The sequence below is a fragment of the Callithrix jacchus genome, chromosome 10 (genome assembly GCF_049354715.1).
Source record: "Callithrix jacchus isolate 240 chromosome 10, calJac240_pri, whole genome shotgun sequence".
Classification (NCBI taxonomy): Eukaryota; Metazoa; Chordata; class Mammalia; order Primates; family Cebidae; genus Callithrix; species Callithrix jacchus.
In genome coordinates this window covers 67035953-67051043 of record NC_133511.1, presented here as the reverse complement: position 1 = coordinate 67051043, position 15091 = coordinate 67035953, and the positions used below count along the sequence as shown (strand labels likewise).

The window sequence follows — 15091 nt, the reverse complement described above, 5'->3', positions numbered from 1 at the left end:
GCTCCTGCACTACACCCTGGACGACATACCAGACCCTGTCTCAAAAACAAGTAACACACACATGTATTTTAAAAATGAATTTGGATTTACTGAGGTATTTTTTACATATGGTAAAAGTCACGCTTTTCCTTGGCTGCTGGATACCATTAAAAAACATTTTTAAAACGTAAAAATAAAGTCAGTCTTTTTAATTGTATGGTTCTGTGAGTTTTGACAAATATGTCCGGTTGTATAAATAATACCACAGTGAGATACAGAACATAACAAATGTTTTCTTTGTAATAAGTGAATTGCTAACATAGAGTATAATCAGTTATCAACCATTAGGATTGGTGCTCTGTGGGCACTGCCAGCTGATCGGTCTCACTGTTATTAACACAGTTCATTTGTCATGCAGGTGAACGAGAGGTTGGAACAGAGGCAAAAATGCTGCTGTTGGCCCGGGAAGATAAGAAACTTCAGTGCTTGGGACTACAGAGCAGGCAGCCGGCAAGTGCTTCCTATATGACCTTTCAACTTGGAGGCAACTGTGGTCACTCTGTTTCTTAGAAAGCTATTTTGGAAACATTTCTACTTGCTCCCTGTGTTCACTTTTGAGAAGGCTGCATAAGAGGCAGTACAGCGTAATGATTAAGAGTGTGGGATTTGAAATAAGGGCAACATTTAAATCCCAGTTCTTTTTTTTTTTTTAAGACAGAGGCTCACTTTGTTGCCCAGGTTGGGTGCAGTGGCACAATCTTGGCTCAGCTCACTGCAACCTCTGCCTCCTAAGTTCAAGTGATTCTCCTGCATCAGCCTCCCGAGTAGCTGGGATTATAGGCCCTCCATCATGCCTGGCTAATTTTTTTGTTTTCAGTAGAGACATAGTTTCACCAGGCTGGCCAGGCTGGTCTCAAACTCATGACCTCAAGCGATCCACCTTCCTCAGGCTCCAAAAGTGCTAGGAGTACAGGTATGAGCCACTGTGCCTTGCCCTAAATCCCAGTTCTTGTGCAGCACTTGAAGAAAATAATAAAATAAATCTCAGAACTTCTATTAATAGAAGTATTAATACTTTATGGTTATAGCATTGGGCAAGTTAGTTAACCTCTCTGAGCCTGTTTCTTCGTCACTAAATTGGGTATAATAGGGTATGTGATGAGGATTAAATGCTCTTGTTTTGTGATCTTTAAGTCACTTTTCCTCTCTGGGCCTTAGTGTGCTATCTAAAATGATGACGTTGTATAGCTTTTCTTTCTTTATGAGTCCTGCTACCTCTAAGGTAATGTAAAAAAAATTCTGAGTAAAGAACTCATGCGACCAGGCACGGTCTCATGCCTGTTATCCCAGCTTTCTGGGAGGCCCAAAAAGGGTGGATTGCTTGAGTCCAGGAGTTCAAGACTGGCCTGGGCAAAAAAACCCATCTCTATTAAAAATATAAAAATTAACTGGGCATGGTGGCATGAACCTGTAATCCCAGCTACAGTTACTTGGGATGCTGAGGTGGGAGGATCACCTTAGCCTGGAAGGTCGAGGCTGCAATGAGCCAAGATTATGCCACTCCACTCCAGCCTGGGGAACCAGAGTGAGACCCTGTCTCAAAAAAAAGGACTCATGCATTCAGGACTCTTGATCAGTTAATGAACAGAACTATTAGTTGAAGTTTCTTCCTACATCCTCTGACGTTTTCTGGGCAGATTATGCTCTTAACTAAATTCTCTCTTCCCAGAGATTAGATTTTTAAAATTTCCTTCTAGCTCCTGTAATCGTCATCCAGACAACTTGAATGATTTGCTTTGGCCACAGGGTTTGCTGTTTTCATTTCATCTTGTTAATCCATTGTGCTGGTGAGGTTTCCATTTTCAAAGTTTGTTTCAGGAACATTACCATTTTTGCTAATGCCAGCTTTGTACTTGAGTTTCCATGCTGGCTTTTACTTCCAGAGGGAAACCAGAGTTGTTTATTTTGATTTTGGCCTTTTCTTTTTTAGAATGTTTGGGGAAGACATTAGTTTGAGCTAACAGTCAGGAATAAATGAAAATCTAATAATGTATTTCTCAGATTCATGGGGAGAATTGTGATTCTTTACATTGCCACTTTATTTAAGCCTGTTTATTTTCCTACAAAGTACCCTCTTCAAAACGTTGAAGTAACATGGAGCAAAACTTACATGTGGGAATTGCAAGTGGTTCTCAAATAGAAGGTGTCATGAAAAAGGGGAAAAAAAGGAGTTTTGATGGTGAGGATCCTGTGAGACAGTGTGTTGAGTGGTAGTAGTTGGAAAACTGCCACCTCAGAGTATATTACATAAACTGCTCAAGTCCTTAGCCAACTTCAGGTTCCTGAAATTCTGGGAGTACTACTTTCTTCTTAGTTTTTGGCAAATGTGTAATTTACCATTTGAGAATAATTAAGTGGGGAAGGAAGAAAATATCTCAAAAAATAGTGAAATTTTTCCTTTTTCGGTGCCTGTTTATTTCTGGAATAAAACTAATCTTTAAACAGCATTTTTGCCTACTACTTGTTCCCAGGTGTTCCTCTTTATTGGCTCAGATGCATTCAACTGCTGTACTTTTCTCTCTGGCTTCTTGCTATTGGCTGGGACTCAAGATGGAAACATTTATCAGCTGGATGTGAGGAGTCCAAGGTGAGTCACCATTCATTACATGATGCCAGTCTTCTACAGAGTGGAAATTTTTATTGGCTTTAACATTGATTTAGCCTAGCATATAGATAACTGTTGAATCAAGGGTATATTTTTCCATTTACAAAGGTTTTCCAGTCTGAATTTTCTTATTCTTCTTCTTATTCCTGGACTCATATTTAAAGATAATATGATTCATACTGTTATGATTGTCTGACTAATGATTGCTTTGAAAATTAAGCTTAAATATGAACTAACATTTCATTTAAATTGGTTGTCTATAACTTTTAACCTTAAAGAGCTCAGTCATTTTTTTAGACTTTAGACCCTGGCTAGCCTAAGATTGATTGTTTTTAGTTCAAGGAACCCAGCTCTGTTTGTTATGTAGTTTTGATCATGACCTTTCCAAAACTAGCTTTTCCTTGGTCTTAAAGATATCCTGGCCGGGCACAGTGGCTAACGCCTGTAATCTCAGCACTTTGGGAGGCCAAGGTAGGCGGATCATGAGGTCAGGAGTTTTTGAGACCAGCCTGGTCAACATGGTGAAACCCTGTCTCTACTAAAAATACAAAAATTAGCCAGGTGTGGTAGCACACACCTGTAGTTCCAGCTACTCAGGAGGCTGAAGCAGGAGACTCGCTTGAACCCAGGAGGCAGAGGTTGCAGTAAACTGAGACCGCATCATTGCACTCCAGCCTGGGTGACAGAGCAAGACTCCCATCTCATAAATAAATCAATAAATAGAAATAAAGATATCCAAAGAGAATCATATAGTCTCTCTGTTGCAGGATTTAACAATTTCTACAATTCTGTCCCTTCCTCCTTTGATTTCCTTCCTTTTCAACTGATATTTATTGAGTAGCTTCTGTGGGTATCAGGCTTGGTGCAGGGCACTGAAAAACAGAAATAAAAGACACAGACTCTGCCTTTGAGGCACTTGGAATCTAATGGTAAAGATAGACAAGTAAAAGACTATTGTGCAGGGTGATCACTTGTCTGACAGCGCTATCCACAGAAATTTAAGGAAAAGGAGGGAAGAAGGTGAGACTGCTTCTCCAAGGAAATGAGAAACATTGGGTCTTGTTGAGTAGGAAGTTACCAATTAAGGAGGAAAAGAGCTTGCCTCGGTAGAATCTCATGTATAGAATCTCATATATGAAGGCATGTGATGATGGGTTGATTTGAGGGGTCTATGACAGGTATGTTCCTTGCAGATGGGGGCAGTGGTGAGAAGTGATACCAGATAGGAAAACAGGAGTTGCTTAGACCTTACCTGCCATTCCAAGTTTATTCCAAGAGCAGGGAAGAAATTCCAGTAGATGGTGACTAGCTTATACCTTTTCTTCCATTATTTCAGTTACTTAATTTTTGCTTTTTTTTCTTTTTCCTTTTCTTTTCTTCTTCTTCTTCTTCTTCTTTTTTTTTTTTTTGCCTCCGCAGAGATAGGGAATCCCTGATCACTATTATAGACTCACCCTTACATATATGTGAAATTAATTCTCACTCAGCTTTCCTTTTCTTTTTAGAGTCCTGACAATTTTAATATTTTACAACAAATCTTAATTATTTCATTAAGTGAAAAGGTTAATATACTGCTAATATTGTTATCTTCAACCCATTATCATACCTGCCCTAAAAACTCAGGATTTGGGTGCTGACTTAGTTCATGTATAGAGACATGGATGGTTTTAAATGAATTACCTTAATCTGCAAGTTAACGTTCTTGCCAGGAGAGAAACCATAGAAATGTTTAATCTTTCTCTACATTTATCCTGTTTGTTCTTATGTAGTTAGTACCATATGTTGAATATAGTCAAGTATTGCTTTTGAAGAAAGAAAGTAAAATTTGCCCTTTCTCTGAATCCTAGGGCTCCAGTACAAATCATCCACAGATCAGGAGCACCAGTTCTATCCCTGCTAAGTTTCAGAGATGGATTCATTGCTAGCCAAGGTGGGTTCATGGGCCAATTGAGAGAGATGCTTCTCTGTAGTTCAGTTAATAAAACTTAGTTTTAAGGGTCTGATCTATGGCTACGTTGGGGCATGGTCCCCCATGATTCTTTGACATACTGTACTTATCAATAGTGTTTGTCACTCTGTGTTGTGATTATCTGTGTCCTCCTTTAGTTCAAGCTCCTTGGGGATGATGACTTGCCTTATTCATTGTGTTATTCCCAGAATTTAGCTCAATGCCCACCACTCTTCTGCCCTAAAGGAGCACACAGTAAGGCAGACAGAAGTGAAGATATGATTGCAGTCCAGTTTGATAAGGACTGCATCAGAAGACTGCATGAGGACATGGAGAATAGCTAATTCTAGAGGTAGGAGTGCTGTCAGCAAGGTCTTCGTGGACTAGGTGGCATGTAAGCCAATAAAGATTTCACCCACTGGAGATGTAAAGATGGACACTGAAAGCTGAAGTGATTGTATCTGCAAAGTTATAGATGAGGAAAGGGGGACAAAAGAAGAAGAGCACTAGCATTTCCTGAGGGCCTGCTATGCAATAGGTGCTGTGTTTGATGCTTTAATGCATATTCTAGGTGAAGCGAGTACCTTGGTATAGCCAAGACAAACTGTTTGGAATGGAGTTCAGGAATGGTGGTGGGGAAATGCCTGGAACAAAGTGTACATTAAGGGACACTGGATTCCTGTAGGAATGATGTAGGTGAGGAGGACTCACAGCTCTACAGCCTGGACGGACTACCTACCTTGAGCATTTCAGTGTATCAGCTAGGATGTTTGGAGCTATTATTTGCAGAATACCCAGCTGAACATGGTTTAAACAGTTAGGAAAATGCACTGCTTTACTTAACAAGAGGTCCAGATTTTGTTTCTGATTATAATAATTTAACGATTTCAAAATAAAATCAACCAAGGAGACTAAGGAAACTTGACAACTAAGTCAGCATATTCTGGATTGGATCCAGGATGTTAAGGTTGGCATCTTTATTTTAACAAGCGTAAGATCATAGATAACACTTGGGAAAAACTGAAACTGACCAAGGGCATATGGGGACTTTCTGTACTATTTTTTTTTTTTTTTTTTTTTTTTGGGGGGGAGGAAGGCAGGAAGGAAGGGAAGAAGGACGGTAGGGAGAAAGGAAGGGATGAAGGAAGGAAGGAAGGGAGGAAGCGGGGAGGGAGGGAGGGAGGGAGGGAAGGGAAGAAAGGAAATCAAGCAATGAAAGAGACATTGCCGACCTGGATCTAGAGGTTTACAAGTTGATTTCTTTTTTTTTGAGAGAAGGAAAGAAAAAAAAAAAGAATAAGTAAAGGAGAGGAAGAAAGAGGAAGAGAAAGAGGGAGAGTAAATGGAAATATTGCTTTATTTTGAAAAAAATTGGGTATTAATAATGGCCAATCAATGTTTCATTTAAACTAATGGGTAGGTGTGATGTGGTATTGACAAGAATGTATATTTTGTGTATTTGAAGTGGAGAGCTCTATAAATATTTATTAAGTTTACTTGTTCTGGATCTGAGTTCGAGTCCTTGATATCCTTATTAATTTTCTGTCTCATTGAATCTAAGTCTCCTATCTGGGTGTTAGGATCGTTAGCTCTTGTTGCATTGATCCTTTTACCACTATATCTTTGTTGCTTTAAAATCTATTTTATCCGATACAAGAATTGCTACTCCTGCTTTTTATTTATTTATTATTTATTTTTGCTCTCCATTTGGTTGGTAAATCTTTCTCCATCCCTTTGTTTTGAGTCTTTGTGTATCCTTGCATGTGAAACAGGTCTGGATGTAACATGCCGTTGGGTTTTGGCTGTGTCTTTTGATTGGGAATTCAGTCAATTTAAATTTAGGGTTACTGCCATTTGATGTTGACTGGCTGTTTTATCCATGTGTTGGTGTAAATTCTTCTTTATGTTGGTGCTCTTTACTTTTTGGTGTATTTTTAGAAAGGCTAATACTGGTTGTTTCTTTCTGTGTGTAATGCTTCTTTCAGAAGCTCTTGTAAAGCAGGCCTGGTGGTAATAAAATCTCTGAGTTCTTGCTTGTTCATAAAAGATTTTATTTTTCCTTCAGTTGTGAAGCTTAGTTTGGCTGGATATGAAATTCTGGGCTGAAGGTTCTGTTCTTTGAGGATGTTGAATATTGGCCCCCACTCTCTTCTGGCCTGTAGAGTTTCTGCCGAGAGATCTGCTGTAAGTCTGATAGGCTTGCCTTTGTGGGTTATCCGACCTTTCTCTCTGGCTGCCCTTAGTATCCTCTCCTTCGTTTCAACCCTGGTGAATCTAACGATTATGTGCCTTGGGGTTGCTCTTCTTGAGGAATATCTTTGTGGTGTTCTCTGTATTACCTGGGGTTGAATGTTGACCTGCTTTGCTAGTTTAGGAAAATTTTCCTGAATAATATCCTGAAGGGTATTTTCCAGCTTGGATTCATTCTCTCCGTTGCATTCAGGTACACCTATCAAACGTAAATTTGGTCTTTTCACATAGTCCCACATTTCTTGGAGACTTTGCTCATTCCTTTTTATCCTTTTTTCTCTAATCTTTTCTTCACGTTTTATTTCATTAAGTTGGACTTTGACCTCTGATATCCCTTTTTCTGCTTGAACAATTCGAGTGTTTAAACCTGTGCATACTTCTCGGAGTTCCTGTATTGTATTCTTCAGTTTCATTAATTCACTCATACTCCTCTCTAAGTTGTCTATTCGCAATAGGATTTCATCAAGCCTTTTGTCAAAGTTCCTAGTTTCTTTACGTTGGGCTACAACATGTTCTTTTAACTCACCGAAGTTTGTTATTATCCATTCCTTGAAGAATGATTCTGTCATCAGGAGGCGCTCGTTCTCCATCAAGCCTTGTTCCATTGTTGATGTGGAACTGTGATCATCTTTAGAGGGAGAGGCGTTCTGACTTTGAGTATTCTCAGCTTTTTTACGCTGGTTTCTTCCCGTCATTGTAAATTTATCCTCCTCTCGTCTTTGAAATTACCAACTTTCAGATTAGGTCTCTTGAGTGGACGTCCAGGTTGTTAGTTCCCAGGGCCAGAGCAGCGGCGTTAAAACTGATGGTGCTTTTCTGCCCAGGATTCTCCTGTCGGGCTTCCTTCTTGTTTCCGTAGTAGGCGACTCTGCCTTCCCGGGGCTCCAAACCTCGGTCAGAAGGGGAACCTGTCCCGTTTACTCTGCTCCGAGAGCTGCCGCGCCGAGGTGCCGGCGGAACCGCTGCGCCGACCACGAGAGTCGCGCTGGCGACCCGTGTGTTTCCACCACTGGGGGATCTTCTGCTCCGTGAGCGACCAGACTTTGTCTGAAAGTGTGGCATCCTCTAGTTCTCCGCGCCTTCCCTGAGAGCTGCAATCCCGGGATGTTAGCGATCGGCCATCTTGGATCCGGGCCTCTGTACTATCTTTTAACTTTTCTGTTAATATAAGATGTTTTACCTTTTTTTTTTTTTAATTTAAAAAGCAAATCGGCTGGGCAGGGAGGCTCATGCCTGTAATCCCAGCATTTTGGGAGGCTGAGGTGGGAGGATCACTTGAGCCCAGGGGTTTGAGACCAGCTTGGGCAACATAGGAGATCCTGTCTCTACAAAAAATAAAAATTAGCCAGGCGTGGTGGCTCAGTTCTGTGGTCCCAGCTACACAGGAGGCTGAGGTGGGAGGATCACTTGAGCCTAGGAGGTTGAGGCTGCAGTGAGCCATGATTGTGTGTGCCACTGCATTACAGCCTAGGTGACGAGTCGACCCTGTCTCAAAAATATTTTTTTTTTATTAAAAAAAAAGTCTTCAAAGATAGTGACTGGGCGTGGTGGTTCACGCCTGTAATCCCAACACTTTGGGAGGTCAAAATGGGTAGATCACTTGTGGTCAGGAGTTTGAGAACACCCTGGCCAACACGGTGAAACCCTGTCTCTACTAAAAACACAGAAATTAACTGGGCATGGTGGCATGCGTCTGCAGTCCCAGCTTCTCGGAAGGCTGAGGCAGGATAATTGCTTCAGCCTGGGAGGCAGAGGTTGCAGTGACCTGAGATTGTATCATTGCACTCCAACCTAGGTGACAGAGTGAGACTCCATCTTAAAAAAAAAAATTTAAAAAACAAGGTCGGACGCGGTGCTGACACCTGTAATCCCAGCACTTTGGGAGGCCAAGGTGGCGGATCACCTGAGGTTAGGCATTCAAAACCAGCCTAGACAGCATGGCAAAACACCATCTCTACTAAAAATACAATAATTAGCTCTGTGCGGTGGTGTATGCCTGGAATCCCAGCTACTCGGGAGGCTGAGGCAGGAGAATTGTTGAACCAGAGAGATGGAGGTTGCAGTGAGTCAAGATAGAGCCACTGCACTCTAGCCTGGGCGACAGAACGAGACTCTGTCTCAAAAAAAATTAAAAAAAGAGAAGTTGTAGCAAGGAAAGGGAAACAAAACCAAGAATCTAGCTTCTTTTCCATTTTGGTTCTCTCCACCCTAGCGTGCTGGCTTTTGTCCTACAGCTTGTTCCCTTATGGTTTCAGTACAAGATAGCTGCAGCAGCTGGCTTTCTCACATAACAGTGGATATTCTATCCTTTTTGAAGGAAAATTTCCTCAGAAGCAGCCCCTGAACTTGCAGACTTACCTCATTGGCCAGAATTATACCACATGCCCCCACGTTAGACTCTGGCAAGGAGAATGGAATTACCATAATTGGCTTGCACTAATCAAGATTAACCCCTGGGTCACTTGTTAGCAGAAACAATTTGGGATTCTTTTAGCTGGGAAAAGGGCAGGGAAATAGTTCTTGAGTAGGCAGCCAACAGTGTCCAGATTTCCATGGCCATTGCTCTGACATAGGAAGGTAGCCTTTGTCCCAGTTAAAACTGGTACCATATTTCCCCTGCCCTTCTCCTCCAGGATTTCTAGATCATAGTAAAGAGTAATACTCTCAATCTCTCCTTCTTCCCATGCTTTGGCATCAGTTTGGTGATGCAGCAGTACCCTGTTTCAGAACCTTGCTAAGAGAAGAGCTGGCATACACTTGTGGCACCCTCCCTTGATGCTGCCGCCACCACATATGTGATCCATTTCATTTTCCCCTTGCACTAGTTTTCTGGAATGAGGAATTTTGCTGCCATGCCACACTCTCCCAGTAGATCTCTCCCATTCCTGTCCCTCTACTCACATTGTCCTCTTAAAGGCCACCAATGATGTGTTTCTTGTCTCATCCCCCAATCCCTAAGTTTTCTTGAGGGCAGGTACCATTCTTCTTCATCTCTGTATCCCTAGCTTTACATAGGTCTGAAGAATCTCCATAAATACTTGTTCAATGAATGAGTAAAGATTCTTCATCTTTTATCACTCTTAGTGTTAATTATATCACTATTATTTCTTCTTAAAACTCTTGTCTCTTGACTTCTGTGACACTAATTTCCTGGTTATTCTCTCTTTCCAGTCACTGCCCCTTTCTTGGGTTTCAGTAGCTTATGTTTGTAAGTGCCTAGCATGATTCATAGTTCTCAAATTGTTTTTTGAACTTGAATCCTTTTGCTATTCCTTTTATTGTTGCCTTCCCTAAGCCGGAGAACTAGGGTTCAGCTTTTGTTTGTTCTTTTACCTTTTCTTTGTCCATGCTTCTTCTTTAGCATAGCATGTCAACTGTTAACATAGTTTTAGCTGTTAATGATGGGAATCCATAGCTCTAGCCCTGACCTCCTACTTAGCCCTCATTTTATTGGGCAACGGTATGATGTAGAAAGAACATAGAATTTAAACCTAAACTGACAACCGAACCAATTAGTTTAAATCCTCACTTTCTCACTTACAATTAGATTCAGCCCTATGAAATTTTTTTTTCTTAGATGGAGTCTCCCTCTATTGCCTAGGATGGAGTGCAGTGGTACAATCTTGGCTCACTGCAACCTCTGCCTCCTGGGTTCAAGTGATTTTCCTGCCTCAGCCTCCCAAGTAGCTGGGACTACAGGTGCCCCGCCACCACACCCAGCTATTTTTTTTATATGTGTATTTTTAGTAGAGACAGGGTTTCACCATATTGGTAAGGCTGGTCTCAAAATCCTGACCTTGTGATCCACCCACTTTGGCCTCCCAAAGTGCTGGGATTACAGGTGTGAACCACTGCACCTGGCCGAAATTCTTAATATTTGACCAGTTTTGACTTATAAAAATGGCACAAATATACAGTTTAATCTAATTGCTCTGTGACCTTGATAAGTCATAGCTTTTCTATGAGTTTCCTTAGAGATAAAATATGTAAAATACCTGCTGTAAGGCAGACATTCTATAAATGTTAGTGTCTTGTTACTCCTGCTAGCACCCCATGCCCTGATAATCTCTCCTAAAAAGTGTTCCTTATCCTCATGTTCTAATGATAAGACACACACCTACCAAAAGTAGAACATATCTTACAGGGTAAGATATGTTGAAGTATCAAAGGAATAATAAATATTAGAGGAGATGGATAGAGAAAGAATTCACCATATAGGATGGTGACAAATATTAATAGCTTCCTGGAGATGATGGAAATAGATAGGGCTTATTTAGTGGATAACATTTGTATATAGAAACTTATGAGTGCAGAAGAAAAGCTATAGTAATCATATGCTGTTTCCAGATGGAAAAAACTCAATGGTAGATGTCACTTTTCCTTGTTGAATGACATAATAACAGTGAGAAGCTGATAAAAGATTATGGTGGGTTTCCCACTCTGGCTTAAAGTGAGATTTTCTGTTACAAGAGGAACGTGGTCTTGAAACCTAGAGCCATACTGCAGCACATCCAAAGCCTATGTTGTCTCAGTGGCATCTCTAAAGTACCTTCTTGATGTGCGCATCAAGAACCAGCAGGTAGGCCTCCCAGGGCCTCGACATTTCTCCCCTCCTGTGTTCCACCTGTAGGCCATTAGACATTCTCTATTACAAATAATAATCTAGGATAAGTTTGCAAATATATATATATATATATATATATACACACACACACACATACATACCCACACTTGTGGTTGCTTGCTCTGTGCCTTTGACAGGCATTGCTAATCAAAGACATCCCTTCTTCCCACAGAACTCACACTTGCTCTTCAAATCCACCCAGCTCAGCATTCTAGGCAGCCACTATAGGTCATCATAATTGGCCCACATAGGCAGGGCACGGTGGTTTATGCTTGTTATCCCAGCATGTTGGGAGGCTGAGGCGGGCAGATCAGCTGAGTTTGGGAGTTCGAGACCAGCCTGGCCAATATGGTGAAAACTTGTCTCTACTAAAAATATACAAATTAGTCGGGTGTGGTGGCGGACACCTTTAATCCCAGCTGCTTAGGAGGCTGAGGCAGGAGAGTTGCTTGAACCCCAAAGGTGGAGTTTGCAGTGAGCTGAGACCACGCCTTTGCACGCCAGCCTGGGCAGCAAGAGCAAAACTCTGTCTCAAAACAAACAAACAAACAAACAAACAAAAAAACCAATATATATAGGCCCACAATGATAAGATCTATTTGCCATTCTGGGTCTTCGAACCATCTTCTTTAGGCTAGTGATCTACAGGAGCAAATAAAAATATTGAGCTTTAAACTCTTTGGATGCAGTTTTCTCTTATATGAATTTTCTTTCTGCCTTTTAGGTGATGGAAGCTGTTTTATTGTGCAGCAGGATTTAGACTATGTCATTGAGCTCACTGGGGCTGACTGTGACCCTGTGTACAAGGTACAGGCTCGAGACGAGACCAGGCCTGGGTGATTCACATGTGAGATCTAGGGCTTTTACAAAACTGTATCCAGCTACCTTGTGGTCATTAGGGATGATAAAATAGTGCATATTGTATAAGCAATGTGGTGGGATGGGAAGAAATCAAGAGCTTGAGTCAGAAGTGACTTCTGGGCCAGGCACAGTGGCTCAGATCTGTAATCCTAGCACTTTGGGAGGCCGAGTTGGGCAGATCAGTTGAGGTGGGGAGTTCAAGACCAGCCTGGCCAGCATGATGAAACCCCGTCTCTACTAAAAATACAAAAGAATTAGCTGGGTGTGGTGGTACATGCTTGTAGTCCCAGCTACTTGGAAGGCTAAGGAAAGAGAATCACTTGAACCCGGGAGGCGGAGGCTGCAATGAGCTGAGATCATGCCACTACACTCCAACCTGGGCAACAGAGTGAGACTCCATCTCAAAAAACAAAAAGAAGTGATTGACAGCTGTAATCCCAGCACTTTGGGAGGCTGAGGCAGGTGGGTTCCTTGAACCCAGGAGTTCAGAACCAGCCTGGGCAATAAGATGAGACCCCTGTCTCTACAAAAAATACAGAAAAATTAGCTGGGGATGGTGGTGCACACACCTGTAGTCCCAGCTACTCATTCGGGAGGCTGAGATGGGATGATTGCTTAGGCCTGGGAAGTTGAGGCTGCAGTGAGCTGTGATGGTGCACACCAGTGTAGGTGACAGAGTGAGACCCTGTCTCAAAAAAAAAAAAAAAAAAAAAATGACTTCATCACTTACGAGCTCCATAAACTTAAAAACTTACTTCACCTCACTAGCCTGTCAATTCATCTATAAAATGAAGTTCGTAATATAAAAGCTCTTTGAAAATATATTCTATAAATATTATTCATTATTATTATTATTAAAACTCCCCTTATTGACTGATTTTCTCATTTGTTTAGAATAGAAAGAGAAAAAAGGGAAATATTTATTGACCAGACATTGTTGTGAAAGTTTTATATATGTTATCTAATCTTTGTTACCATTTGTTGAAGTATAGGTATCACTTTTTTATTTTTTTACTTTTTATTATTTTTTAATTTTTTCCTTTTTTTAGAGGTGGGGTTTCACCATGTTGGTCAGGCTGGTCTTGAACTCCCGACCTCAGGTAATCCACCTGCCTTGGCCTCCCAAAGTGCTGGGATTACAGGTGTGAGCCACTGCACCTGGCCTGAGATGGGATGGAAGTGTAGGTATTATTCTCCCTATTTTTTCCTACAATTTTTAAAAAGTTGTACAGTTAATATCTATAAAACTTGAAACCATACAGAATTATACACATTTAAAAGTCTCCTTTATGACCTTTTTGGTTCCCATCCTCTTTTCCAAAAGTAACTAGTGTTAACAGTTTGGCATATATTTTTCAGTCTGTTCATAATTGTGATTATTCTCTATATATTGCCCTGTGAATTTTTTTTTTCTTTTTTCTTTTTTTTTGAGATGGAGTCTCACTCTGTCACCCAGGCTAGAGTACAATGGCACAATTTCGGCTCACTGCAACCTCCGCCTCCCAGGTTCAAGCGAATCTCCTGCCTCAGCCTCCTGAGTAGCTGGGATTACAGGCATGTGCCACCGCACCCAGATAATTTTTGTATTTTTAGTAGAGACGGGGTTTCAACATCTTGGCCAGGCTGGTCTTGAACTCCTGACCTCATGATCTACCCGCCTTGGCCTCCCAAAGTGCTGGGATTACAGGCATGAGCCACTGCTCCTGGCCGTGAAATTTTTTTTAAACTTACCATCTTAGAGCTAATTCCAGGTAAATGCATAAAGGTATATTTTATTTTTTAAACTTCTTGTGTCGTGTTCTTTATTTTGAATCAACATATTTCCATTGTACAAATGAGGAAACTGGGGTCCAGAGGGGTTGAGAAAGTTGCCCTAGGTCATGCAGCTGGCTGGTAGTAAAGCTGAGATTAACTCCAGAATTCATGCTATTTTCCTTGAGAAGTTGATGAAATCCTCTTCAGAAAAAAAGGCACAAATTCAGAGCTTTTTTGCATCGAATTTTATAAGGTTCAAGAACAGCCAAGCCCATCTATGAACTATCTCCTCTCCAGAGGTAGACCATCTGTGCTAAACTTATACAACACTAATAGGTTTACTTTCCACTTGGGCCAATTAGTTTGTCTGTTCTGTAGTCATGGGTGGATCCCAGTGGTTGGGATGCACCCATCACTATGGGCGAGAGATTTTTGTTATCCTGGATGTAATTCTGTTGCCTTCATAAAGTCTTCTCAAACTCCCTGGAACTAGAGTGTATCAATCATAAGCCTGCATCTTTTGAAATGGAATATTCTCAGGCTTCCTTTGAACTGTGAATTCTTGTCTTCTAGGTAGCCACATGGGAGAAACAGATCTATGCATGCTGTCGAGACAGTCTTATACGACGCTACCAGCTTTCTGACCTCTGAACTCTTGGAAGGAGTCCCAGTTAGTGAAAAGGTTTGACCCTGATCAACAATGAGCAGAAACATCATCAGTCCTTCCCAAGGACCATGGCCCATAATGTCTTGGACACCCCTTGGATATCACAGAAAGTCAGCTGTACAGGCTATATGGAACTGTCATCCCAGGACCTACTTTGAACTGAGTAAGAAGCTCACCTGTGCCCACTGCATTTGTCCCAACTTTTCCTTGTATAAACTTACCCCAGCAACCAACACAGGGCAAGGATATAGATGCTTCTAGTTTGTTCTCAAACCAATTGTGTTAAATGTTTACAGTACTAAAGCCTGTTTTCTGGAGGAAATAAAGAAAATATGTTTGGAA

The 15091-nt window shown here is 41.2% G+C and overlaps 1 protein-coding gene across 8 annotated transcripts in view; it reads left to right on the top strand.

Moving 5' to 3' along the window:
- PAAF1 (proteasomal ATPase associated factor 1) overlaps positions 1-15091 on the top strand; it is a 48454-nt gene extending 33363 nt beyond the window's left edge. For 6 of the 8 annotated variants that reach the window (XM_002754764.8, XM_035265492.3, XM_002754762.7 and 3 more), the window contains 5 exons: positions 398-489; positions 2511-2626; positions 4492-4574; positions 12191-12273; positions 14656-15091. In XM_002754764.8, coding sequence (XP_002754810.1) covers positions 398-489; positions 2511-2626; positions 4492-4574; positions 12191-12273; positions 14656-14733 — 452 coding nt within the window. In that variant the 3' untranslated portion in view covers positions 14734-15091. Of the gene's footprint in view, positions 1-397; positions 490-2510; positions 2627-4491; positions 4575-12190; positions 12314-14655 lie in introns of all 8 variants that reach the window. The other 2 variants (XM_035265491.3, XM_009007456.5) reach the window with 2 other exon arrangements.